Below are 26005 nucleotides of genomic sequence, written 5' to 3'. Positions count from 1 at the left end.
CTATTACAAAGACACCCCTCTGCACGGAAGGTGCGCCCCGAGCTTTTCTTTCGTAAGCCTGTTAGAGGCCGAAACGTGCCTCTCCCCACCACATTCCAGCTCCGTTGACTTTCGAGGAAGCACCGCCTGCCGCTTCGGATGCCCTTTTTCTCCTTTGCCAACTCTCCATTGAGGCAATAAAGAGTCAACAACGAGCATCGCTCCTCGTAGCTTTCTCTCCTTGGGAAAAGCCATTTTGTCTCTCGGACGGACAGCCCTTCCTCCCGACCCTGAGTTACCCCTTTACTTTGCGATGGATCTTTCGCGGGTTTGGCACCTGGTTGCTGTGTTTTGCTTGACCTACGTGCTGATCAAAATCATCCGGCTGCATCGCCGAAGACAGGCGCTGCTGAAAGCTTTGGATAGTTTTGCGGGTCCCCCTTCCCATTGGTTTTACGGTCATCTCCTTGAGGTAAGGGCTGAGTGGAAGGCTGGGGTGGGTGGGTGTTGTTCCCTTTTGTGTGTGCGCGCGCGCGTGAGTGTGAATGTGAGTGTGTGAGAGAGGGTGGGGAGAGAGAGATATGAAAATTTGTAGTACTTCTATCTTATTACAGGTGGGTCCTCAACTTCCCTGGCGGATGAAGGCTCACTAGTGCCCTAAGCACTGACAAATCTTGGTGCCCCTCTTCTTTGTACATATCGTACAAATCTTCATTGGGTTGTTTTTCTTTCTCAACTTTATGGAGCCCCCTTTGGGCCTGGTGCTCTAATCATGTGCTTAGTCTGCTTAATGGTTAATAAACCCCAAGGACACTGGGGAAAAAAGTGACTTACCACTGTTTTTCACACTTTGTTGCAGCATCTCCATGGTCACGTGATCAAAATTTGGACACTTGGCAATGGACTCATATTTATGACAGTTGCAGTGTCCTGGGGGTCACGTGATCACCTTTTGCAACCTTCTTATAAGCAAAATCAATGGGGAAGCCAGGTTCAATTAACAATTGCATTATTGGTTTAACAACTGCAGTGATTCACCTAACTGTGGCAAGAAAGCTTGTAAAATGGGGCAAATTCACTTAACAAATGTTTCATTTAACAACAGAAATTTTGGGCTCAATTATGGTCGTAAATCAAGGATTATCTGCATAAGCAGGAGCATGACAGAGTTTCTTGACCAATTCAAGTGGAGGACTAGGGATGTCTTAGGGGCTGAAGTTTAGGTATTATAAATCTCATATTGCTCATATTGTCTAACAAGAACATGATTTATTAAACTTCTGTGCTGTTTGTTCCTAGTGTCACTGATGGCATGGGTTTTGCAGTACTTAATTTAATGAGAAAGGGAATTGGAAAAGTAAGGGTGGCTATTGATTAGAGCTAACACAAAAGTGGATAAAGATTGTACAAAGATACAGCCTACAATTAACCCACAGTCATGGTCCCGAACGGGTCATGGAAGGCAATGCCCAACTGTCAGATAAGAAAGGAAGCATTCCCAAGCACTCTTGATGGGCCAGTTGAAGGTGAGCAGTTGCTGAGCAGGCATCCTCAGCTATGTCTCCATGATGCCTATAGATTGTCCCTATAGGAAAGTATATGTAGAAGGAAATTCTACCTGCAAATCAGGACAACAAAAGACATTTACAGGCAGCCTCTGTAGGGTGTTGGGGTGAGATGGAGGTGATATTTTGAGATCATGTCCTTAAAAACAGTTAGTAATGCCAGGGAAGGTAGGACTTGAATCCTTTCTCATTATTATGCACATAGATTTATGTGCATATTAAGTTTTCTAGAGAGGGAGGGGTAGTAAATAGGAAGTGCTCTATATTGTTAATGTTGTTGTTTTCCTTCTTAATATAATTTATGGTTCATGTTCCTTGTGCAGTTGCACAATATGCAACCAAGGTTTGCATGGCTATATTGCCTGGTTGACAGAACTTTCAGTTAATGTTATATGCAAGTTAGAAGTTCATCATACAAATCAGTTTTGAATCATAATACTCCCTGAATGACGTTGTGTCCATTAACTGCTACCTACCGGTAACATCTTTTCTGGGTTCCACCACAAAACCGCGGTAGACTAAAGCGCGCTTGACGAAACCGTGTACCTGACGTCATCACAGCGCGACGAAAACAGCACGCTGTGAGCGGTAAAGTTAAAATTAACGCGTAAACCTAAACCTAACCCCCCCAAACCTAACCCTAAACCTAACCCTAAACCTAACCCTTAACCTAACCCTAAACCTAACCCTAAACCTAACCCTAAACCTAACCCTAAACCTAACCCTTAACCTAACCCTAAACCTAACCCTAAACCTAACCCTAAACCTAACCCTAAACCTAACCCTTAACCTAACGCTAAACCTAACGCTAACCCTTAACCTAACCCTAAACCTAACCCTAACGCTTAACGTAACCCTAAACCTAACCCTAGCCCTTAACCTAACCCTAAACCTAAACCTAACCCTTACCTTTACGTGAATCGGCTTGCTTTAAAAGTGCTTTTTAAAGCGCCCTTTTTTCTCCGCGGTCGTATTTGTCGCGCTGCTGATGACGTCAGGTACGCGCTTTAATCGGGTGTGCTTTAGTGGACCGCGGTTTTGTCGTGCCATGCTTTTCTGCACTTACTTTGCAATCAAGAAATGGAGAAAATTCATTTGTGTGGTCCCTAAGAGTTGATACCAGCTTCATGATGTATAATAATCAAAACCTTAAATTATTATTCATAAGAGAATTATTCATCCAGTGCAAAAAGCCAAAATGAAGCAAACCTCCTTATGCCAAATGTGTCAACTTTGGCAGAATCGGGGAAGCAAGAACAGCAACCCAGATTTCACTAAGATATTTTAATGGGGTAAATATGAAATCTTGGAAAATATAACAGAAATTCTTCAGCCTCATTTATAGGGAGTTCATTAAGGCAGAATCTCTTTGAATGATCTTAAAAGACTTCTGCCATATTTCTGTACACTTGGGCTAAATGCATTTATACTTGTTTATGTCTATTGTCATTTCTTTTCAAACCTCCCTACAACTATTCATAGAAAGTAAGTAGTACAGCCCAGCTTCCCATTACAGGGTGGATGACAATAAAACCTGTTTTTCTGCTCCTAGTATTTCTGGCCTCTTAGTTTCCAAATAAAAAAATTAAAATGGGTTGCCTATATTCCCTTGTATTCCATTTGTGGCCAGCAAAACCTGAAGTGCAGGCATGAGAAATTGCTATCACTATATCTGTAACTTTCTTCATATTTTGATCAGGAGAAAAAGGTTGAGTACCTCCTCTCTGGCTGCACATTGCTTTGAACCTTAACGTTATTTACTTTGATTTTGGGCTAATCTGATTTGCAGACCCAGTTTCTATATTTGTTCAGCCAATTGCACAGAGCTCCAGATATTTTCAGCTTTGTTTCAGATCCTGTATTACGCTGGATTGATGTATAGTAATATCCGACATAGTGGCCTACAAGAGCAGAAACTAAGTTTCCAAGATGCAGGAGATCCTAAAAGGCTCAGTTGAGGTCTGTCTCTTCCAGAAGTTGCAACTGAATGCTAATGTTTAATGTGATCGAAAGAGAAATTATGTAACATAGAGTACAATAACAACAACTGTATTTTGTTCATTTCATGTTTCATTAATTAAATTAAATGTAAATAATATTTTCTTTTATTCGGCTTCAAACATTTTTTGTCCTGGCTCCTACACCTGCTTTTAGGGGAGGGGCTCCTGATATGCTACTTAAAGGCCAAGTGAAGCCTTTGGCCTGAAAAAATAAGTTTAAAACACCAAATAGCTCATTACAATATTTTACCAAATATAATTGTTTCTTGTTTTTTTCTTTCTCTTGCACCAATGCAGCTTTCACCTATTTCTGCAGTTTACAGAAAAGTAGAGAAATTCAGTTGTCTGTATCCATTTGCCTTTCCTCTGTGGTTTGGCAGGTTCATTGCATGTTTGAACATCACGCATCCTGATTATGCAAAACCAATACTTGCTCGAACGGGTAAGGGACACAACAATCGTAATTAATTAGCTGTTATAATTTTGTAATACTTCATTGCAGATGTACATTAACTGATCAGTAACTGGGAAAGTATATTCCAAAACAAATTTATGAATCCAAAGTTTCGCAACCACTGTTGATTGTTGGTACAGTTGCAAATTGCATACACAAATGTCACCTCCAATTATCTATCCGTAAGGAAAAAAAGGGGCACAGTGGCTCAGTGGCTAAGACACTGAGCTTGTCAATTAGAAAGGTTGGCAGTTCAGCAGTTTGAATCTGTAGCGCCGCATAATGGAGTGAGCTCCTGTTACTTGTCCCAGCGTCTGCCAACCTAGCAGTTCGAAAGCATGTAAAAATTCAAGTAGAAAAATCGGAACCACTTTTGATGGGAAGGTAACAGTGTTCCGTGCGCCTTCGACATTTAGTCATGCCAGCCATATCACCACGGAGATGTCTTCAGATAGCACTGACTCTTTGGCTTTCAAATGGAGATGAGCACCGCCTCCTAGATTTGAGAACGACTAGCACATATGTGCAAGGGGAACCTTTACCTTTAAGAAAAAAAACCCCACAAATATGGTATGATGCTGTTTTTCATAGAAGATTTGCATAAATATTTATCTACTTAAATAACATACCGGTATTCTCTTAGTTGACGAATTGCTTTACACTGTAATAGTTTTGAGGTGTGTGTGCGTTAGTGTGTGTCTGTGTGCATACACACATACACACACTCACACACATACAAATGGCTTGGCTAATATTGAAGTAGTAACAGGCAAGGGATATTAGAATTCTTTATTGGCCAAGTGTGATTGCATTTTCTGCTTAATGAGGAAAGGCAACGTTTACCATCACTAAAAACTGTGCCTAAGAAAATTTTGGCCCCTATCATGAAAATGGTTAATGCAGTGTTTTCAACAATTGAATCGGGATCCATCTTGGAAACGAATCAGTTAATATACAGCGCAGCTGTAATAGTCATTAATGAACTAGGCGGTAAAATCAAAGTACCTAGTCACACAACAGAAAAAGCATCAAAGCTAAAGTGGAAAATCCGATTAGAACAAAAAGTCAAAAAATTAAGGGCAGATGCTAGTAACTTAAAAAACATGCATGAGCAACGGCTTAAAAACAACAAAATCATAGATTGGCTAATCAGAAGATATAGATTGGATACAAGAAACATCAATGAAGCTGTAGAGATTGTAAAACAGCAGATAACAGCAACAGCTAGAAAAATTGAAAGATATGAGGCACGAATCATCCAATATAAACAAATTCAGCAATTTTGATCAGACCAACGGTGTTTTTATCAAAGTCTTAATGTGAATGGTGACATCAAAAGTGAAAAACCAGAAAAGCAGGCCACAGTTGAATTCTGGAAAGAATTGTGGGAAAATGCAAAGGACTACAATAAGGAAGCAAAGTGGATACATGACTTTGAGAAAAGCATTGGCAAGAAACAAATGCAAGTATTAGAAATAACAACTGAGATGGTCAAAAATCGAGTAAAAAAGGTAAAGAATTGGACATCACCTGGAAAGGACCAATTACATGGTTTCTGGCTCAAATATCTGACCAGTTTACATGCAATATTGGCCAGGCAACTAAATGAAATTTTACAAAAGGGCCAAATTGATGAATGGTTGACAACTGGAAAAACATACTTGATTCAGAAAGATGCAACTAAAGGAACAACACCTGAAAACTACAGACCAATAACATGCTTGCCAACAACCTTCAAATTACTCACAGGCATTATTGCAGATAACATGATGGATTATTTGGAAACAAACAACATCTTGCCAGTAGAGCAAAAAGGCAACAAAAGAAGGAGCAGGGGCACAAAAGATCAGCTCCTAATTGATAAAATGATATTAGAAAATTGTAAGAACAGAAAAACAAACTTGAATCTGGTCTGGATTGATTACAAAAAGGCATTTGACTCACTGCCACATAGTTGGATCATAAAATGCTTAGAAACAACTGGCATTAACAAAAATATTACATCCTTTACTGAAAAGGCGATGAAACAATGGAGAACTGAGTTGGCAGTAGGGAATGAGATCTACGGAATGGTTAATATCAAGCGAGGAATTTTCCAGGGTGATTCACTTTCACCTCTTCTCTTCATCATTGCAATGATCTCACTATCAGTAATCTTTAAAAAAATGAAATTAGGCTACCAAACAGCCAAAGAAGCTGAAAAAAATTCGCATTTACTATATATGGATGATTTGAAACTCTATGGAAAGTCAGAAATAGAAATCCAATCATTGACAAACACAGTCCGAGTATTCAGCACCGATATTTCAATGCAGTTTGGCATGGAAAAATGCGCCACTGTATCCATAAAAAGGGGCAAAATCACTGCATGTGAGGGAATTGAAATGCCCAATGGCCAACTAATTAAATGCAACGAAAATGAAGCCTACAAATACTTAGGCATTCTGCAGTTGGATAACATCAAGCATGGAGAAGTAAAAACTATTATCAGGCAAGTGTACACCAACAAAGTTAGGAAAATTTTGAAATCTAAATTGAATGGTGGGAATACAATCAAGGCCATAAATACCTGGGCAATACCAGTTATAAGATACACAGCTGTATAGTTAACTGAACACAAGCTGATTTGGACATTTTGGACCAAAAAATCAGGAAACTAATGACAATGCACTACAGTTTACATCCACATGGTGATACTGATAGACTGTACCTGCCCCGAAAATCAGGTGGCAGAGGATTATTACAAGTGAAGCAAACAGTTGAAGAAGAAAAACATGCACTGGCTGATTATTTAAAAGAAAGTCAAGAACATCTATTAATCGAAGTAAAGAACAAAAATCTACTGAAGGCCCAACAGACGAAACAAGAATACAGAAAAGATGTGATAAAATCAAGAATGGAGAGTTGGCAGAACAAAGCACTGTATGACCAATTTCTGGAAAAAATAAAAGATAAAGTGGACAGTGAACAAACTTGGTTATGGTTAACAACAGGTACATTAAAGAAAGAAACAGAGTCACTAATCCTGGCTGCGCAAGAACAAGCTATCCGCACAAATGCCATTAAGGCCAAAATCGAAAAATCCTCTGATGATGCCAAATGCAGAATTTGCAAAGAAGCTGATGAAACTGTTGATCACATACTCAACTGCTATAAAAAAATTGCGCAGACTGATTATAAATTGTGGCACAATTCAGTAGCACAAATGATCCATTGGAATTCGTGCAAAAATTATAATATTAAAACAGCAACAAACTGGTGGGAACATCAGCCTGAAAAAGTCACCGAAAATCAGATGGTCAAGATCTTGTGGGATTTTCGTATACAAACGGACAAAATACTGGCACATAATACACCAGACATCACACTGGTTGAGAAAAATAAGGTCACAATCATAGACATCGCAATACCAGGTGATAGCAGGGTCGCCGAGAAGGAACATGAAAAAATCGCAAAATACCAGGACTTAAAAATTGAAATTCAACAACTATGGCACAAACCAGCAGTGGTAATTCCAGTGGTAATTGGCACACTGGGTGCTATTCCAAAAGCACTGGAATTACATTTAAAACAGTTAAAAATTGACAAAATCACCATCAGTCAAATGCAAAAAGCCGCACTGCTTGGATCTGCACGCATATTACAAAAATACGTTACAACGTCCTAGGCTCCTGGGTGGGGCCCAACTAGTAACCAATGCCAAATCCGGCGAAACAACTGGCTGCTGTGATACAATTGTATAATAATAATAATACAGCCATATAACATGAACATACTTAGACATAAGACAATACTATGGGGAGTAGATGTTCAGCACAATGATGGCCCAAGGGAAAAACGGTCCCTGTGTCTAGTTGTTTTGGCATGTAATGCCTGAAGGGAGAATTTGAAACAGTTAATTTCTAGGATGTGAGAGGTCTGCAGTTAATTTCTCAGATCTCCTTCTGTGGAAGGCAGGATGGTTGCAATTTTTTTTCTTCAGTCCTTATTATCCACTGGAGTCTGCCTGTCTTGTTTAGTTGCTTTACCAAACCAGAGAGTTATCAAAATACAGATGGCAGACTCAATAATTCCTCAGTAAAACTATATGAAGAGCTCTTGGGGCAGTCTGAACTTTCTAAGTTGACACAGGAAAAACATTCTTTGTTGTTCCTTTTTGATGATAGTTCTAACATTAAGTGTCCATTTCAAATCTTGGGAAATTATAGAACTTGAAGAATTCTACTGCTGATACTGTGCTGTTGAAGTTATTCAATAATTTGGGAATATGGGTTCCTGTTGCCCATGTAATTTAAGTAATAAATTCCCAAAGTTTTATCAGCTGGAATATAGCTGAGTAAAGAAGGGAAAATAATTTATGTGGCAGAAAACAAAGTCTGAGTTCTTCTCAAATAGAGGGGTAGTTTGTGCAGTAGTTGTTTCAGTTGTATTTTTTTACACCACAAGAGAACATAAGCATTATTTCATATTGTCTAGAAAGTAATGGAGTATGTTCTGAGAAACAGTTATCTTAATCTGAGGAACACCCTGAAAATTATTGGGGGAAGAAGGAGAGTCATTCTGTTATGTGTTAGCATTAAAAATGCAAAGTAAGGATAACTATATATTATCCCCATATTTTAATTTATAATATTATTTATGAGTTCTTTATCCATAAACATAACCACAAATTACCTAGTTATTATTTCCTTAAGTTAGTAGATGTTTTTTTCACAGTGATTTATGTATTTTTCTCTAATCACAGCCTAGGGTAATTAATTAATTATAATTTACTTCTTTTTTTCCTCTTCTTTTAGAACCAAAAGATAATTTTAGTTATCGGAACATAGTCCCATGGATCGGTATGTATATTCCAGTTCTCCATGATGAAGAACAATTGATGAGTTAGCACAGATAAAATTGTTTATAATTTTATTCTAAAGACTCCCCCTTAGGAGCTCTACATTGTCAAACTTTTGTCATAGATATTTTATCACTAAAGAAAGACAATATTTACCTTTATTTTGTTTGTTTATTTTAATGTCTGCTTGCTTCCACTTCTTTGGAAATGTGTTTGATTATATATAATAATCAAACAGACAAAATATGTTATGATAGAGAATTGAGTCTATATGCTATTTAATATAATGATTTCTGAAAAATATATATGCAACTATTAAGTATTCTCCAATAATAAAATTCCAAATATGTTGTATACGTACGTATTTCAGTATTACTATTGTATTATTCCCTATCACTTCTTCATGATTTACAAAGGAGTTGAATAGGGTCATGAGATGTCTAGAGAGTTATTGGAAGTAGAGGTGTAAGTAAATAAATAAACAATTTACATTAGAAATTGAGATTCTCATAGAAGCCTTGATTTTAGCAAGACTTTCATTTGTGAGTAAAAAAAAGACCCCTTTGGGTTGGTAGGTTTTTTTTTCAATTGGTTTTTCTGGGCAATGACTTGCAGTGCCATCTAAAGGAAGTTAAAAATCATCAGGTTGTTGGACAGAGAATTGCATACATATTCAGAAAGGGCAATGTTTGCACTGCAATATTCCACTCTGCCCATTGTACCAGTTCAGACACATACATCCTTGCAGGTGCCACAGATTGGCTGAGTGAGCCTTCAGATTTATTTATCCTGCTAACTTGTGCATAATGCATTCGTCTACTGACTACTGAAATCCTGGAATTAAAAATGATTAAAGTACTGTTTTCTTTGAGAAAGTATATAAAGTGTCTCATGTAGATGTTGAAGGAGGAGAAATCTTCAGAGGTCAGTGTCTTGCCAACACTGCTGTGCCACCCCCTGGCATCTGGTCCCGGGATTTGGGGTCTCTTAGTATAAAGAGACATTGATCATGGGAGGAACATCCAATGGTTTGATTCTTAATCCCTGTATTACCTGCCTACTCTTCTTCTTACTAATCAGTATATTTAATGCTCACCAATGGGTCTCCATGAAACTGATGATAATGATTTTAAGTACTACCCAAAGCTGCTTTTTCCAAAAGACAGAAGAAGCTGAAGCTGAAGAAGCTTCTTGGATGAGAAGTAAAATGTTTTCAAAGAAAAAAAACCAAAGAAACTCCAGTTGCGTTTTGGAAACAGCACCTTTGGGACAACTATGACCTGGATGACTGAGAATCTCAAATGACATTTTAAGTACTGGTTTTTGCAAAATAATTTCTTTCCAAAAGAACTTTGCCTTTCATGATCCTCAGTCTCTCTTGATGAGTCAGTCTGCAAAGACAACATGGAGGAAAGCTATATCTACATGGTTGTTTGGATGAGCCATTAGGGCACAATTCTGCATTTCAAGTTTTAATTACTATGCTGTACAATATTTCTGATGCAATGCAATGAAAGTAGACAAGCAGATATAACGATCATATAATGTATACATTAGGAGACAAATAGGCCATCTAATCCAACTCTCTGCTCATTGCTGGAATCCATTAAATCATACCTGACAAATATCTACCCAACACTTGTTTGAAAATGTCCCATGAAGAAACAGGCAAAGGAGAAAACATTTCTAAAGCAAAAAATAAATCTGAAGAAAATGCTTATCAAGAATGCTCAGGTTAACCAATCAGCTACGAAATAAAGTAGAAATGTAAACATGAGTCACAGAAAGGGATACAATAAGAACTTTTAATCCCCACATTACATAATGTATCTTGGTTTATGATTATAGTAAATTTTCTTACTATAGACTCAATTGTAATGACGTTTGAAATCTGTTTACTTTTATTTCTTTGTATGTACATCAGGAGCATAAAGCACCACTTACCTGGTACAAAATTAATGAAATAGTTATTGAAACTTTTATGGAAATGAAGTTTCATTGTTTCTGTAAACTATAGGAGATTACCTAGATGTAACAAGATTTTGTACAGAACTGTTTATTTTTTATTAGATTTCTTTTTCATCCTGCCTTTATTATAAGTAGCGTTAGGTGCCAGACGTATATAATATGCCTTCCTCCACCCGTTTTCTTATTTGATTGGAAGTGTCTGTTTCCTTTAGGAAAAGGTTTATTAGTTCTGCATGGACCCAAATGGGCACAACATCGAAAATTGCTAACTCCAGGTTTCCACTTTAGTGTACTAAAGCCATATGTTCCCCTGATTGCAGACTCTACAAAAGTGATGTTGGTAGGTATTAATAATTGATTTATTAAAAGTTTTTCTGTGGATGGTTTACTGGCAGCTGAAATGGTGTGTGCATATGTGTGTGTGTGTGTGTTTGGCTACAGAATTCTGGGGGTTGAAATCTCCCACCTCAAAGTTGCCAAGATTGAGAAACATTGCATTAGATAATCAGAAAAGAAAAGTAATCAATGTTCCAGAAAAATAATTACTTGAGAAAATAGAGAGGTCATTCTCCGATTCATTAGAGTAGAAAGATTTATAGAATATATTATACAATAATTTAGTTTTGCTTGTTTTAAGGCAAGGGTGTCAAACTCAATCACGTCATGTGACATCATGTGACATGTTGCAATGTTTTTTGCCTTTGCAGAGCCGGGAGTGGGCGTGCCTGTGCATGATGCATCTGTGGGCCACCAGTTTGACACCCCTGTTTTAAGGGGTTCAACATAACATAACAGCAATATTTCATTTTCCTTCTGTTGATTTAGGATAAATGGGAAAAACTGATCGTGGAGGAGAAATCAGTGGAACTCTTTGAACATGTGAGCTTGATGACACTTGATAGCCTCATGAAATGTGCCTTTGGTTATAACAGCAACTGTCAAATGTACAAGTTGGTATTGCTTTTCTTTTAACTCCTTAAAATCTCCTTTCTTTGGTTAGTAGCATATTCAATAATGACTTAATGGGATCCAAGTATCTGTTACAAAACATAGCATCCTTGTATTCTGTAACTACTTACCCTCCCACATATACAGAATCACAACTTACACATTTCATGACTGTCCTCTTTATTTAATATGCATCAGTTGCTCTTCTTTTGGAATCAAATAAAAAATGCATTTAAGTCCCCGAAAAGAACCATTTTTGTCTCATTGTTTGTATACATTATACATTGTTTCAATGCATTGAGTAATCAAGGTTTAGAGAGTTAGTTTGGTATAGTGGTTAAGGCATCAGGCTTCAAACCAGGAGATTGAGTTCTAGTCTAGTGCCTTCAGAACAAATTCAGTTTGGATGACCTTGGGCCACTCATTACCTCTTAATCAGTGGTGGGTTCTGAATCCTGTTCCAACTGGTACGGTTGGAACGGGCCCAGCGGCATCCACATGGACGCACGCAGCACGTGCATGTGTCTTATTGCTTCCACGAGCCTCTGTGATGCTCCAGCTGCTCAGCTGAGTGTCACCCAGGCGCTGTATGTGCCGTGTGTGTGTGCGTAAACACCAAAGACTTAAAAGACCAGTAAGGAGCTTGGGCGGGTGTGTGGGCCTCTGGAGCACCGTACCGGAACGGTATCCGGTGCTCTGGGCAGGGTCCAGTATGCCTGTATCGGGACATACTGCCTGCAACCCACCACTGCTCTTAACCCTAGGAAGTAGGCAATGGTAAACCATCTCAAAAAAATATTTCCTAGAAAGTCTCGTCCAGGCAGTCGCCTGGAGTCCACACTGACAAAGACACATGTACACATAATCAAATGTTTTGCAACCAGGGACTGATTCCCTATACTTTTTGGTTGATGGGGCTGAAAGGGGGCAAAATAATAATGTCATGCTAGTGGTCAAAGCTACTTTTCCAACACTTGTCTATTGCAGTGGGTTTTTTTTTAAAGGATGACATGATAGTTATGATACAGTAAGCACACTAAGAAACTTAACAACTCCTTGTGTCTTTTCTATTCCACCCCCATTTTCAGAAATCAATAGAAAATTATGCTTTCAGGGCTCAGTGATTTTCTGACAGATTTTGGCCATGGACTTTAAACCAGGAGTTGACATTTATTTGCAGCCTGTGGTGCAGAGTAATCACCCCCTGATTTAGGTGGGTTGGTGGCAATAAAATGCCCGGGGAATTTATACTGTATTAGTTAATGAATAGTCAGAATTGCTTTTAAATAACATTCCTGAAGTATTATTAGATGTACCTTGTCAGAGGTGGTGTCCAGCAGGTTCTGACCGGTTCTGGAGAACTGGTAGCAGAAATTTTGAGTAGTTCGGAGAACCGGTAAATACCACCTCTGACTGGCCCTGCCCCCATTTATTGTCTGCCGCCTGAGTTGATTAGGAGAAAATGGGATTTTGCAGTAACCTTCCCCTGGAGTGGGGAGGAAATGGAGATTTTACAGTATCCTTCCCCTGCCATGCCCACCAAGCCACATCCACCAAGCTATGCCACGCCCACCAAGCCACACCCTCAGAACCGGTAATAAAAAAAAATTGAATCCCACCACTGTACCTTGTGTTGTCTATAATACTTATTATCAGTGGTGTGCTGCATCCTGCTTGCATTGGCTCATGAGAACTGATTGTTACATTTCTGGAATTTTGTGATGTGGTTATGAGTAGAGCAGCACAGCGTTTAGCAGAATGTTGGGTTAGGGTTAAGATGGTAGCAATAGAATTGGTTGTTAAATATTTACCACTGACTATTGTCCAGAAAGCTGAATGAAAGCTTTAATAACATAAAATAAATTTAATGCTTTATGATGTAATTTTATGTAAAATCAGAAGTAAACTTCACTGAGTTCTTTCAATACATGCAGGCTTCAGCTTACAACAGTTCATTGAAGCCTGCATTTATTGAAACAACCTGCATGTATTGAAACAACCTGCATGTTTGACATTACAGCGGCACTGAAAAAAGTCACTGATGACTGTTTTTCACATTTACGACCATCCCCACTGTCGTGTGATCAAAATTCAGAATTTGGGAATTGGCAATTGGTTTATGATGGTTGCAGTGTCCTGGGGTGCTGGGATCACCTTTTGTGACTTTCAAAGCAAAGTCAATGGGGAAGCCAGATTCACTTAACGAACTTCTTACTAACTTAATACCTGCAGTGATTCACTTAACAACTATGGCAAGAAATGTCATAAAATGGGGCAAAATTCATTTTAAAATGTCTCACTTAGCAATATAAATTTTAGGCTCTATTGTGGTCATAAGTCAAGGACTACCTGTAGTATTGTTTGAAGACTATAAAGTAGTGACAGTATTCATATTTAAAATCCTGAATTTATCCTTTGATTTTCCTGCTGTCCTTTAGGGAAAACTCTTATGTTCAAGCTGTCTTTGAGCTTTGCTTCTTGATATATGCCAGGATGCACCATATTGTAGGTCTCAGTGATCTTTTATATTGGTTCAGTTCTCATGGATTTCGGTTTCGGAAAGCCTGCCAAGTTGCTCACCTTCATACAGGTATTTTTTCCCAATGTTTTGGCTTTGGGTGTTCTGGAACCAAAGGAAAGTAAAAAGAAAACAAAATGAACAAAAAAACCAAGGAAATCTTAAACAACCATTTAAGAAGAAATCATGCAGAGTGCAACCCATCATTTTAAGTGCTTCTTTGTAATTTATATTTCCTTAGTATGTTACTGTTTCAGTGTGTGCATTTTTTCAAATTTTGCAATGCACTTCAGGGAAGGCTAAGGAAACCACTCAATTGGTGTGCTATTACAAGAAAAATAGCTAATTAAAAAGGTTAACATAACGTACAGTTTGGCATTTTCTTTCTGTTTAAAGAATTACCACGAACAAGCTTAAAAATTGGAATTGGTGAGCTGTTAACATCAAATGTTTCCAATGCAGAGAAAGTAATCAAGGAAAGAAAGGAATCTTTGAAGGCTGAGGAAGAACTTCAAAAGATCCAGGCAAAGAGGCACTTGGATTTTCTTGACATTCTTCTCTGTGCCAAAGTAAGTATTTTCAATGAGGAAAACATTGACCAGCTAATTATACTAGTTGTGACTATGATTTCTAAATAATTTTACTACCAGTAGACTTTATATAATCAAATAAGAACCTTGCAATTCTAATTCACGCTATGAAGTTTTGAAACTCTCAAAAGATAACTCACATGGATATACCCTGTTTTCCTGAAAATAAGAGCTCCTTTGATAAAAAGCCCAAATGGTCCTTTGAGCGCATGAGCTAAAATAAGCCCTCCCCCCAAAATAAGCACTCCCTGAAAATATTATAACATTGCAGCAGCCATGCCAGCAGCCATGCTTGCTGCCGCCTGTGCCTCAAAAATAATAAGACCTCCCCGAAAATAAGGCCAAGTATTTATTTCGGGGGTCAAAAAAATAAGACTCTGTCTTATTTTCAGGGAAACACGGTAGATATTTTTGTATTGTTCCAGCTGCATATTATAACCAAAAATTTCAGCCCAATTTATATTCTTTCACTTCTTCCATTTCAAATTTCAACTGACGTTCATACATCTCAGTAATATATGCAGCTCTTTTATGTATAATTCCATTTTAAACTTTGTTTTACTTTTTATTTTTTTAAATCTACCAATTGCCTGCACTCTTTAATAGTAAATAAAAAAAAACATTCCCATAAAGGGGCAGTTTGTCAATTTTAATTCCAATTTATTCAAAACCACTTTCACACAAAAAACTATCCACTTTATTGTCTCGAAACTTTCTTATATCTGCTTAAACTTTATTATTTGACATTGTTATTAGCTTATCAGAATATAAATAGAAAGAAAATGAAAATCATGGAAAACTAATGAATGAAAAAGGGAAAAGAAAAAACATGGTGGGGTAAAGGGGAAAAAGAGAAAAAAGTTGACTTCTGACTCTTTTTAGCACAGTGGAAGATGATCACATTACTGCCTCAACTTTTTACTTTTACACAATAATATATATTATTAGCCCAGTGGTGAGTTGCTGGTGGTATGCCCCGCTACAGGCGTATACCGGAGCCAGCCCGGAGCACCGGATACCATTCCGGAGGGCCCACCCGCCCGCCCTTGCTTCTTACCATCCTTTTACATCTTCAGCTCTTCTGCACACATGGACAGCGCATACAGCACCTGTGTGACACTCTGCTGAGCAGTGTGTCGCAGAGACTCGCAGAAGTGCCAAGACGCATGCGTATGCTCTGCGCATATGCATGTGTGCTGCGCGCATCCACAAAATTAGATATGTCATTTTCTTTGAGTGAAACTTTGAGAGTAACCATCTCTATTTTTTTTCTTTCTTTGCTGTAGGAAATTATATACATACATACATACATACATACATACATACATACATACATACATACATACATATATATGTGTGTGTGTGTTTGTGTGTGTGTGTGTGTGTTTTATTTGTGCTGATAAATAAATAAAGGGAGACTAGTATAGATCTATTTCAAGCTATTAGCTGTCATCAGCTAGCCATACCCTTACTGGGATTTGAACCTGGGCTATATTACATACTAGGCAGACAACTTAGCCATTAGGCCACAGGCTCTTATCCGTTATCAGCGAAGCCAGGGTGAAAGGTATCTATTAGATTTTTACAACCTCTGGTAAGCCCCAATTATGGGAGGAAGCTAACTGCTTCCAATATATATATATATATATATATATATATATATATATATATATATATATATATATATATATATATATATATATATATATATATATATATATATATATATATATATATATATATATATATATATATATATATATATATATATATATTTTTTTTAAAGTCACAACCCCTGGTATGCCCAAATATGGGAGGAAGGTCACACTTCCACTCTCTGTCTTTGGCTCGTCACAAGAGACCATCCAGACAGAAACCCAATATTTTTTACTGTTGCCTTTTTGTTACATTTGTTATATTTATGCTGATAAATAAATAAAGGGAGACTAGTATAGATCTATTTCAAGCTATTTAGCTCTCATCAGCTAGCCATACCCATGCTTGGAATCGAACCTGTACTCTTATTGCCTCTTAGGCAGATGTGTTAACCATTGAGCTACAGAGCTCGACTCCTTATCAGCCAGGCCAGGGTGAAAGGTATATATAACCTGGCCTGGCTGATAAGGAGTCGAGCTCTGTAGCTCAATGGTTAACACATCTGCCTAAGAGGCAATAGAGAACAGGTTCGATTCCCAGCAAGGATATGGCTAGCTGATGAGAGCTAAATAGCTTGAAATAGATCTATACTAGTCTCCCTTTATTTATTTATCAGCACAAATATAACACACACACACACACACACACACACACACACACACACACACACACACATATATATATATATATATATATATATATATATATATATATATATATCTGTTTGAACCTATTAATCTTTATAAAGTATCATTTTATGTATATTTTAGAACATAATTGATTTATAATATGAACAGTTTTCCGTAGATAATTTTCAAATATGTCTCTAAAAATGTGCTTGATTTTAGCTATCTTCTTAGCTCCCTCTAGTGGTCAAACAATCCCCCCCCCCCAGCGAATTAGAATTCATAAAAATCAGGGAATTTCAGCCACCCACAACAAAGTATTTCTGCGGTCTACTCATGAGGAACAGCTGTCTGGAGTACAAGTGGGTTATCTCATGTTCTCTCCTTTACCTGGAATTTGCCATGTGGCCACTAATCTCTACCGCAATGCCATGCCTGTTTCATCAGGGACATCTGGTCTGCCATTGCTCCTTAACTGGAAGACTTAACTGGAATACTCTTAAGCCAAAAATGAAACAAAATATATTTATTCCTTAGAGTCTTGTATGAGCCTAGTGAAAAAATGAATTCCTTGATAAAGTCTTATCACTAGAATTTTCTCAATCTTTAGGATGAAAATGGCATGGGATTATCTGATGAAGAGGTACGTGCTGAAGTGGACACTTTCATGTTTGAAGGTCATGACACCACAGCTAGCGGGATGTCTTGGCTTCTGTATTGCCTTGCACAAAATCCAGAGCATCAGGAAAGATGTAGAGAGGAGATAAAATCCATTCTGGGAGATCGTGACACAATCGAGTGGTAAGTATTTTACTGGAGAGATTTCCTATAGGCATCAGTATTCAGTGGGTAGATGTGGGATATCTGTGAGTGATATTGTAAGTATTGGGTGGTTATAGAGCAGTGTTTCTCAACCTTGGCCACTTAAAGATGTCCGGACTTCAACTCCCAGAATTCCCCAGCCAGCTGGCTGGGGAATTCTGGGAGTTGAAGTCCGGACATCTTTAAGTGGCCAAGGTTGAGAAACATTGTTATAGAGGTTAAAAGGGTGCCCACTGATTGCATTTTATTAGGTCTTGGTTCTGCTGCTGTGATTATGTTCTCTTTACTGAGGACATTGAATCTGAGCACTAGCATGACAACTACCAATACAGAGTATCCTTAGGGTTGGCTTTAAATAACTTATCTGATTTGTAATTAACCTATTGATGTACTTTGTTTCAACATATTCCAGGGATGATCTTAATAAGATGACTTACTGCACCTTATGCATTAAAGAGAGTCTCCGCCTTTATTCCCCGGTACCTGGAGTATCCCGAGAATTAACCAAACCTGTTACATTTTTTGATGGGAAAACTTTACCTGAAGGTTCAAATCATTTTATTCTACTCTCATAGCTATAGATCTTTTTTAGCTGCATCATTGCAACACATACAATTTGTCTCTAAACCAGGGGTGGGTTCCTGCCAGTTCCAACCTCTTCTATAGAAGAGGTTCCAAAAATCTACAGTGCCGTTTAGAACTGGTTCCAGCTCCCTCCCCCCCGCCCGTCCACACATCATCAAGATGAAGAGTGAGAGGAGGAATTCTGGGAGTTGAAGTCCACAAGTCTTAAAGCTGTCAAGTTTGAACATCCCTGGTTTTTTTTTCTAAAGGGTTAAGGGTGCAAGGATCTTGTAACTTGACAGCTTTAAGAATTGCACACTTCAATGCCAGAGTTCCTGAGTCAACATGACTGGAGGAGGAATTCTGGGAGTTGAAGTCCACAAGTCTTAAAGCTGCCAAGTTTGAACACTCCTGGGTTTTTTTCCCTAAAGGATTAGGGGTACAAGGGTCTTGTAACTTGACAGCTTTAAGACTTGCACGCTTGAAATGCCAGAGTTTCTGAGCCAACATTTTGGTTGCTAAGCAAGAGCGTCGTGAAATGAGTTTCACTACATTTTACAAGTTGGCCACGCCCACCCAGTCACATGGCTGCCAAGCCCCTCCCACTCAGTCACATGGTTGGCAAGCCACTCCCACAAAGCAGGCCACACCTACCGAAGAGGTTCTTAAAAAAACTGAAGCCCACCACTGCTCTAAACTACCTTGTTTCTAATTTGATTGTTTATTATTTAGCTAGGAATCTCTATTTCAGTTCTATAATACTCAGGCTAGCTTACTAACAAAACTTAAAATGAACCAAAACAACATGTACACAGTTGAGCCTACCAGTCCCTTTCCTTCCACTGTCTAAAGGCCCAATAATGTATCCAGCAAGGGGGGTTGGGTAGACGTTAGGACAGATTGAAGTATCTTTATCCGCTAGGAACGGAATTTGGAATAATAGTCCCAAAAGATCTGGCAGAAAATTCATGTTTGTTTTGTTGAGCAGCCTTACTAGAAAGATAGTATAGCTGAAGGCACTGAAAGCTTCCAAAATACCCAAATCAATTAATAGAAATTCTACTGTTTTGGTTCAGAAACATCAGGAAATGTCAAGTTCCTACTATTTGTGTACCGTATTGCAGTCTCAATTTCCATCAGTGAATGGACACAAAACCTCCAGTCCGGAGTCCATCAGACCTTTTATTTTTTATTTTCTTTACAATTTTTTTATTAAACAAACAACACACACAAAAATAATCATCTTACATTACATCTTGTAGAAAGTGTGTCAATTGGTTACCATTAGCTTTCGTGCATCTCTTCCACAATCATTACTTACATTCATATCAAATGTCAAAGTTCTTAATGAGTCTTACTTTCAATATATCATAGTTTTCATTTGACTGAAATTGTTTTAGTGTCCTTTTGCCTAGAATAATCCATAGTTAAAAGCACAACCACCTAATGGCATTTCATTAATTATTACAGAGTCATCCAATAGCCTTAAACCTTTATAACATATTCTAAAGAAAAATGAGTTGACAAAATTTCTAAGCCCTTCCCCCACACCCAAATCACTGTTTACAATTTGTGTCCAGGTTCCTTTTGTTATGGTAGTACATATATATATATCACTAACTGTATCCTTTATCCTTATCATTCCATTGTTAGTTGTTATAATTAATATTGGTTAACAAAAATCCTTTACTGTTATATCTATTTTCTTCTCATCAAATCAACATATATGTATACCTTATTGCCCTTATCAATTATTTATTTAATATAACCATCTATAAATTACTAAATTACTACTTACTAATTATAAAACTTAGTTACATTTTTTGTTATCTACTTTCATATATTCAATAACATTACACCTTTATAACATATTCAAAGTAAGAATTAATTAATTAAATTTCTAAACCTTTTTTCCCAAATCATTGTTTGAAATTTATATCCAAATTCCTTATATTAAACCAGTACATATATACCTCATTCACTATAACTCTTATCATTTCATTATTATTGTTATCATTAATATTTGTTAACAAAATCATTTATTATATCCAGTTTCCTCACCTCCAGCCAACATAGAAATATACCTTGTTACCATTATCAACTATTTATTTAAGCAAGCAATCTAAAAAATTACTAAATTCCTACTTACTAATCATCAAACTTAGCTATTATTATTTTTTATCATCAATTTTCATATATCAACCTGTGTCCTTCCAGAAGGCATGTAGTCTTATTTCTTTTGCCATTTGTGGAGTTAATTTTCTATTTATTTCCTTGGTAAAGTTTTTATGGACTCTGCACCTTGTTGTCTGTTGGATCTCTCAGGTAATCTCGGCGCCCTTTTGCTACTTTAATTGATTTATCTTTGATTGTCAATCTTGTTTCTGATAAGATTTTTCTCTTTAAAACCATCATTTTTTCTCTTTTTTCTTCTTTTGTGCCTTGAAATTTTGGGTAGAGCTCCGGACCATCGAATTCCCCCCTCCAAAATCCCATTTTTTCACTTTTAACCACTTTCATTTCAGAAATCATATCATTAGTTTTCTTATCTTTGTGTTCATTTTTCTCTTCAGTTTTTGGAGCTCCATCTCCCTCATTTTTTTCCGGTATAAACTCTATCTTCTTATCAATTCTCCAAGTTACCAATAACTTTTGAATTGCATCCCAAATCTTTTGCAAAATTAAAGTTTCCTCTTCTGTAAATTCCTCCATGTTCCAAATTGTAAATTACTGCCACCGTAGCTTTAATCTTCACAAGAGAGAGGTTCTGTTTTTTCCCCTGTCCCAGTGCCGATAAAGCTCTCAAGAGATAACTGTGGTAAACAATTTGTGCCCTTGGCTCTTATCACTTTTAGTTACAGAGCTTTGAAGGACGAAGACAGTGAGATCAAAGGAACAAATGCGTGGTTTCAAAAAGAGCTCTAGCCTGTAGCCTTCGAGTAGCAGAATTAGTATTTTTTCACTTTCTTGTGTTGTCTCAGATTTAGGAGGGACAAAGTTCTTAAATGGAGTTTAATAGCAAATAATAGAAGATTTTTGTTAGAGAGGTTTTACTCCTTAAGTTGAAAAATAAAGCAGGAAGGAGCCGAAGAAGAAAAACCAGTCCGTTCACTTTAAGAAGAGGGGAGAGAGAGAAAAAAAATTGTGAGGAGCATTTCAATAGTTACAAGAAGAAAAGCATACTAACCAAAACAAAACAATGAAGATCAGTTCTGCCGCTAACTTTTTCTGCTTAAAGATTTAATTTAGCATAAAAAAGAGATTCTTTTGGGCAGTTTTTTTTTTCAAAACAGAAAGGATTCACCAGATGATCACATTTTCTCTTTCTATTTCCTTCCATTCCTTAGCCGTCCCCACTTCATCAGCCCAGGCTGCCTTTTGTCACCAGTTTGAAGTCCTTCTCTTGTATCAATCAGAGACTTGTGTTGTCCCTGATATCAGCAAGGCGTGGTCTTCCTGTTCACTGTCTCTTTGGGACAATTTAGGTCTGATTGGACCCCCCAATGGCAAAAGTATCGGCTGCAGTCTCAGAACATCGAGACCACATGTCCGTACTGTAGGGAGATTGGCTCCTCCTCCATCAGAGCTTTTATTGCCATCTCACTGCATGAAATCCAATATGACTCCTTTTCCCATATTGATTGTTTCACAGGTGCCTGGGTTGTGATAAGCATTCACCTAATCCACAAGAACCCCAGTATATGGCCTAATCCAGAGGTACAGTATTCGGTGACATTGCAATTATTTTTTCCAAAAGAGAGCCACATGTTTTGGGATGACTAGAATAAAGTAGAGAGTTGTCACTTCTAAATGGCATTTAAGATTAATACAAAACATAATCTATAAAAATAATGCAAAAGTTTCATTTTGCAAAACATTTAGTATTAACACAGCAACTCAAATATATATATATATATATTCAGATTAGGGGCAATAGTAGATTTCATATTAGGGTCCCAGTTTCAGTCTGTAGCATTTCTAGATACAGACTGGAAAAATCTCTTGCTTGAAAGCTGAAAGAATAATTGTACAGTAGACTGACCTGAACAAGTTGATCTGCTGGTCTGGCTCAGTTTAAGACAGCTTTGTAATGTGTTCAAAGACCAGCTAAAGTGATTCTAATTTTCTCTTTTTATGGCACTTGATAGAAATTGATGTTCTCTAATAACCTGGTCAATTAAAATGACTTGATATTTCTTTTGTAACCACCTATTGAAACAACCCCTTTCTTGTTTTAGGTGTTTGACCCACTGAGATTTTCTCCTGAGAATTTATCTAGCAGAAATTCTCATGCTTTTCTTCCATTCGCTGCAGGGCCAAGGTGAGTTTATATTATATAGATATAAAGCACATTAACTTGATCCAGAATGTCTTTATCCATGTCTTGCCAAAACTGAGCTGAACACAATGAAGCCAACATCGTGATCCTTAGGAGCAGATTTCTTTGGTAGGTGAATCATCTAGTGCTGAGACAAGCATTCTTTCAGTAGAATTTTTGGTTCTAAAGACCTGCTTTTGATATTTATTACTAAAGGAGAAAAAGAAAAGTGAGCATAAAAAGAGTATATAAAGGTGGGTATATTTAGAGGCCTTTCTAGATGGTAGCAGTAAGTCTTCTCCTTTATAGAATTATTGTTTTCATTGCCTTTGCTGACAGAAGACTTGGTGGTAGAAAAAGTAATACTCATTGCAGGGTACTCCATTCTCCTTTTTATTATTGGTAATAATTTCTCAGACTATCAATCCAAAGGGTTTCTAGGTCTTTAAAAATGGGGAAAGTAACCTATAAGATATCTATAGAAGACCACAGCATCTTCCCAGAAACATCTTAGAATTTTGCTATCATTCCTAGTAGTATATTTCAAAGAAAAGTCTGGGCAAGATAAATTAACTATCAGAGAATTTGGAGAATTGAAGAGTCCAAAGGCAACCGTAAAATACTAGTTTAGGGAACTGCGATCTAAAGAGAAGGTTAAGAATTTAGGAATTATTTTACAGATAGATGTGCCTTTAATAACAAGCTTTCTTGTCCTTTCAGAAACTGTATTGGACAACAGTTTGCCATGAATGAGATGAAAGTGGTTCTTGCTATGACTTTGCTTCGGTTTGAATTGTCACTTGATCTGTCAAAGCCTCCGCCTGTTCCAGTGCCTCTGGTTGTCTTGCGTTCTGACAAAGGAATTCATGTTTGCTTGAAGAAACTGGAGTGAACCTATAATTAATAGAGGAAATAATTCATGTGGGGAGCATGTAAGGGCTTCTGTATAATTTTCTCATCCAGCCAGGTGCTCTGTACATGGTTTGAGATTATACTTCCAAGAATACTTCTGTTGCTCTTCAAAAAATTAATAATGACTTTCATTATGGTGGCTGGGAATTAAAATAATAATAATATCTCTGGGGGCTGCTAATTTATTGAAAATGCAAAACAGAATGTATATAATAGAATATTTGCAATAATTACCAGGAACCAGATTTTATCCTGATGAAAGATTGAATGCCCAAGAGATTCTTCTACTATCAATTCATTCTTAAATTAACTACAACACTAACAAAAGTTTCACTCAGTAATTAAGTCACTATTTTTTTAGTGTTAGTGTTTCCATTTAGTCATGAGTTAATCCCTCTTGCCTTTCTTAGTAGATCCCCTTGTCCACAAAATGAATGGAAATGTCAGTAGTCTTGAAATTGGTATTTCTTTCCTATTCCTAATACATTTATTCTATTTTTTTCTTTATCACTATCACTTCTTTATTGACTTACATATGTAAAATTATCACCTGGATGAACATGACCAAGGATGCTGTGTTTTTCCAAAACTCTAGGTGTAGTTGTTTCACATCTTTTTTAAATGCCATGAGTAAACTGTGTGGGAAGATAAAAGATTAACACTTGAGTGGCCTTCAGCATCCAGCTATAAGTCTTTTGTTATCACCATATTAATAGCACTTAGATTTATATACTGCTTCACAGTGCTTTACAGCCCTCTCTAAGGAGTTTATAGAATCAGCATATTGCCCCCAATAATCTGGGTCCTCATTTTACTGACCTCGGAAGAATGGAAGGCTGAGTCAACCTTCAGCCTGGTAAGATTCGAACTGCCAAATTGCAGTCAGCCGGCAGTCAGCAGAAGTAGCCTGCAGTACTGCACTCTAACCACTGTGCCACCATACCCCTTACAGTCTATAGTTATAGACTTTAATTTCTTTCTTCTCACATGATATATAGCAGTTGTCAGCCTCTGCTTTGCTGCTGCTTCGGCTGCCATGAAACGGGGAGGGAGGGCATGGTATTTGAGAGGGGTTTACTAATTGTGCTGGAGGAAGATTCTGGAGCTCTGCTGCCTGTCGGACTACGCATGCGTAGGAGGTTCCCGCCAAGACTAACGGCACCGACATTCCATCTTAGTGATGCCTTTTGAAGTTATCTCATACCTGACACTTAGGAGAATTATGATTGGACTGTAACTGTGATGCCAAGGGGTGGGGAATGGGTTATTCTATATATCAATCGCTTTCGCGCCTAAATAATCAGTCTTTGCTTCGCTATGCCTTTAATCATTTATAATTAGTAAAAGTACACTTGATTTCTACCTATGGAGTCTCGTGGTCTTCTTTCCTAATTACCCAATGAAGAGGTGCTGACAGCAGTGGTATGACCTTCCTTGATGTAGGTCAGTTTTTTCAGTCACTCATATTGTAGAGTAATTCAGCTCCAAGTTGGGCCAAGACAGAAGCCAGAATATATGCCCCTGGAACTATTATATTAAATATGATCACAGTATTTGATTATCAAAAAGAAAATTCATTTGTAACTAAAGTCTCATGCTTTGTCATACTGGATATTATTAAACTAATTGTATTCAAACTATAATGTTCCAAACCACCTTTGAATGAAATATGAAGTGCACGACAACAGCAAATATGGAACATTTAATTCAGTGGTAAGTAAAGTTTCCTTTGATCTCAGGACATAATTGTAACTTCTCCTTGCCTTCCTCCTTCGAAGTATAAGTCCATAGGTCCCAGGTAATCCAGACAGGAAATGCAAGAAGATGAACTAATTCTACTTTATTGTAAGGCTTCTTTAGGAGAATATTGTATGTCTGTAAGTTTACATTTTCCACCACCACTTTTAACTGCTTGATCCTAAATTACTCTGAAGATAATTTCTCTGAATACTGGCAGTAGGGGGGGGGACGACTTCTGTCTCTCTTGTCCAATTGTTTCCTAGGCTGTATCTCTTCACCTAAATCCTCAAGTTCATTCCATGATATGTTAAATAAAACTTCATAGAAATTACCATATTTTTTGGATTAGGAGATGCACCGAACCATAAGACGCACCTAGGTTTAGAGGAGGAAAACAAGAAAAAAAAGTGTTTTGCTTCCGCATGTCCTGTTTTTGCCCTCCCCTGCATCCAGAAGTACTCTGCAGGCCAAAAATGTGACTTGCAGAGGCCTCTGGAAGCCAAAA

At 37.5% G+C, this 26005-nt stretch overlaps 1 protein-coding gene across 1 annotated transcript; it reads left to right on the top strand.

The window, feature by feature from the left end:
* Positions 1 to 191: 191 nt before the first annotated feature.
* Positions 192 to 25397, top strand: LOC106557169 (cytochrome P450 4B1). The gene is made up of 12 exons (XM_087719709.1): positions 192 to 451; positions 3842 to 3986; positions 8795 to 8839; positions 11019 to 11146; positions 11632 to 11756; positions 14193 to 14344; positions 14735 to 14841; positions 17755 to 17945; positions 18379 to 18512; positions 22183 to 22247; positions 22769 to 22851; positions 23569 to 25397. Exons 1-12 carry the CDS (start codon positions 293 to 295, stop codon positions 23738 to 23740), a joined length of 1506 nt encoding a protein of 501 aa, XP_087575835.1. The 5' UTR covers positions 192 to 292; the 3' UTR covers positions 23741 to 25397.
* Positions 25398 to 26005: the final 608 nt, after the last annotated feature.

This window comes from Thamnophis sirtalis, unplaced genomic scaffold (assembly GCF_051295495.1).
Source record: "Thamnophis sirtalis isolate CommonGarterSnake01/CBP01778 unplaced genomic scaffold, rThaSir2_p1.2 scaffold_7, whole genome shotgun sequence".
Classification (NCBI taxonomy): Eukaryota; Metazoa; Chordata; class Lepidosauria; order Squamata; family Natricidae; genus Thamnophis; species Thamnophis sirtalis.
The sequence above is the reverse complement of the archived record's forward strand: the minus strand, read 5'-3'. Positions and strand labels throughout refer to the sequence as shown.

Excerpts from the sequence above, each read along its gene's own strand:
- LOC106557169 (XM_087719709.1), top strand. The coding sequence starts at position 293 with ATGGATCTTTCGCGGGTTTGGCACCTGGTTGCTGTGTTTTGCTTGACC. Across the intron at positions 14,345-14,734 it reads AGTTGCTCACCTTCATACAG|AGAAAGTAATCAAGGAAAGA; the intron begins GTATTTTTTCCC and ends TTTCCAATGCAG. Across the intron at positions 22,248-22,768 it reads GTATATGGCCTAATCCAGAG|GTGTTTGACCCACTGAGATT; the intron begins GTACAGTATTCG and ends TTCTTGTTTTAG.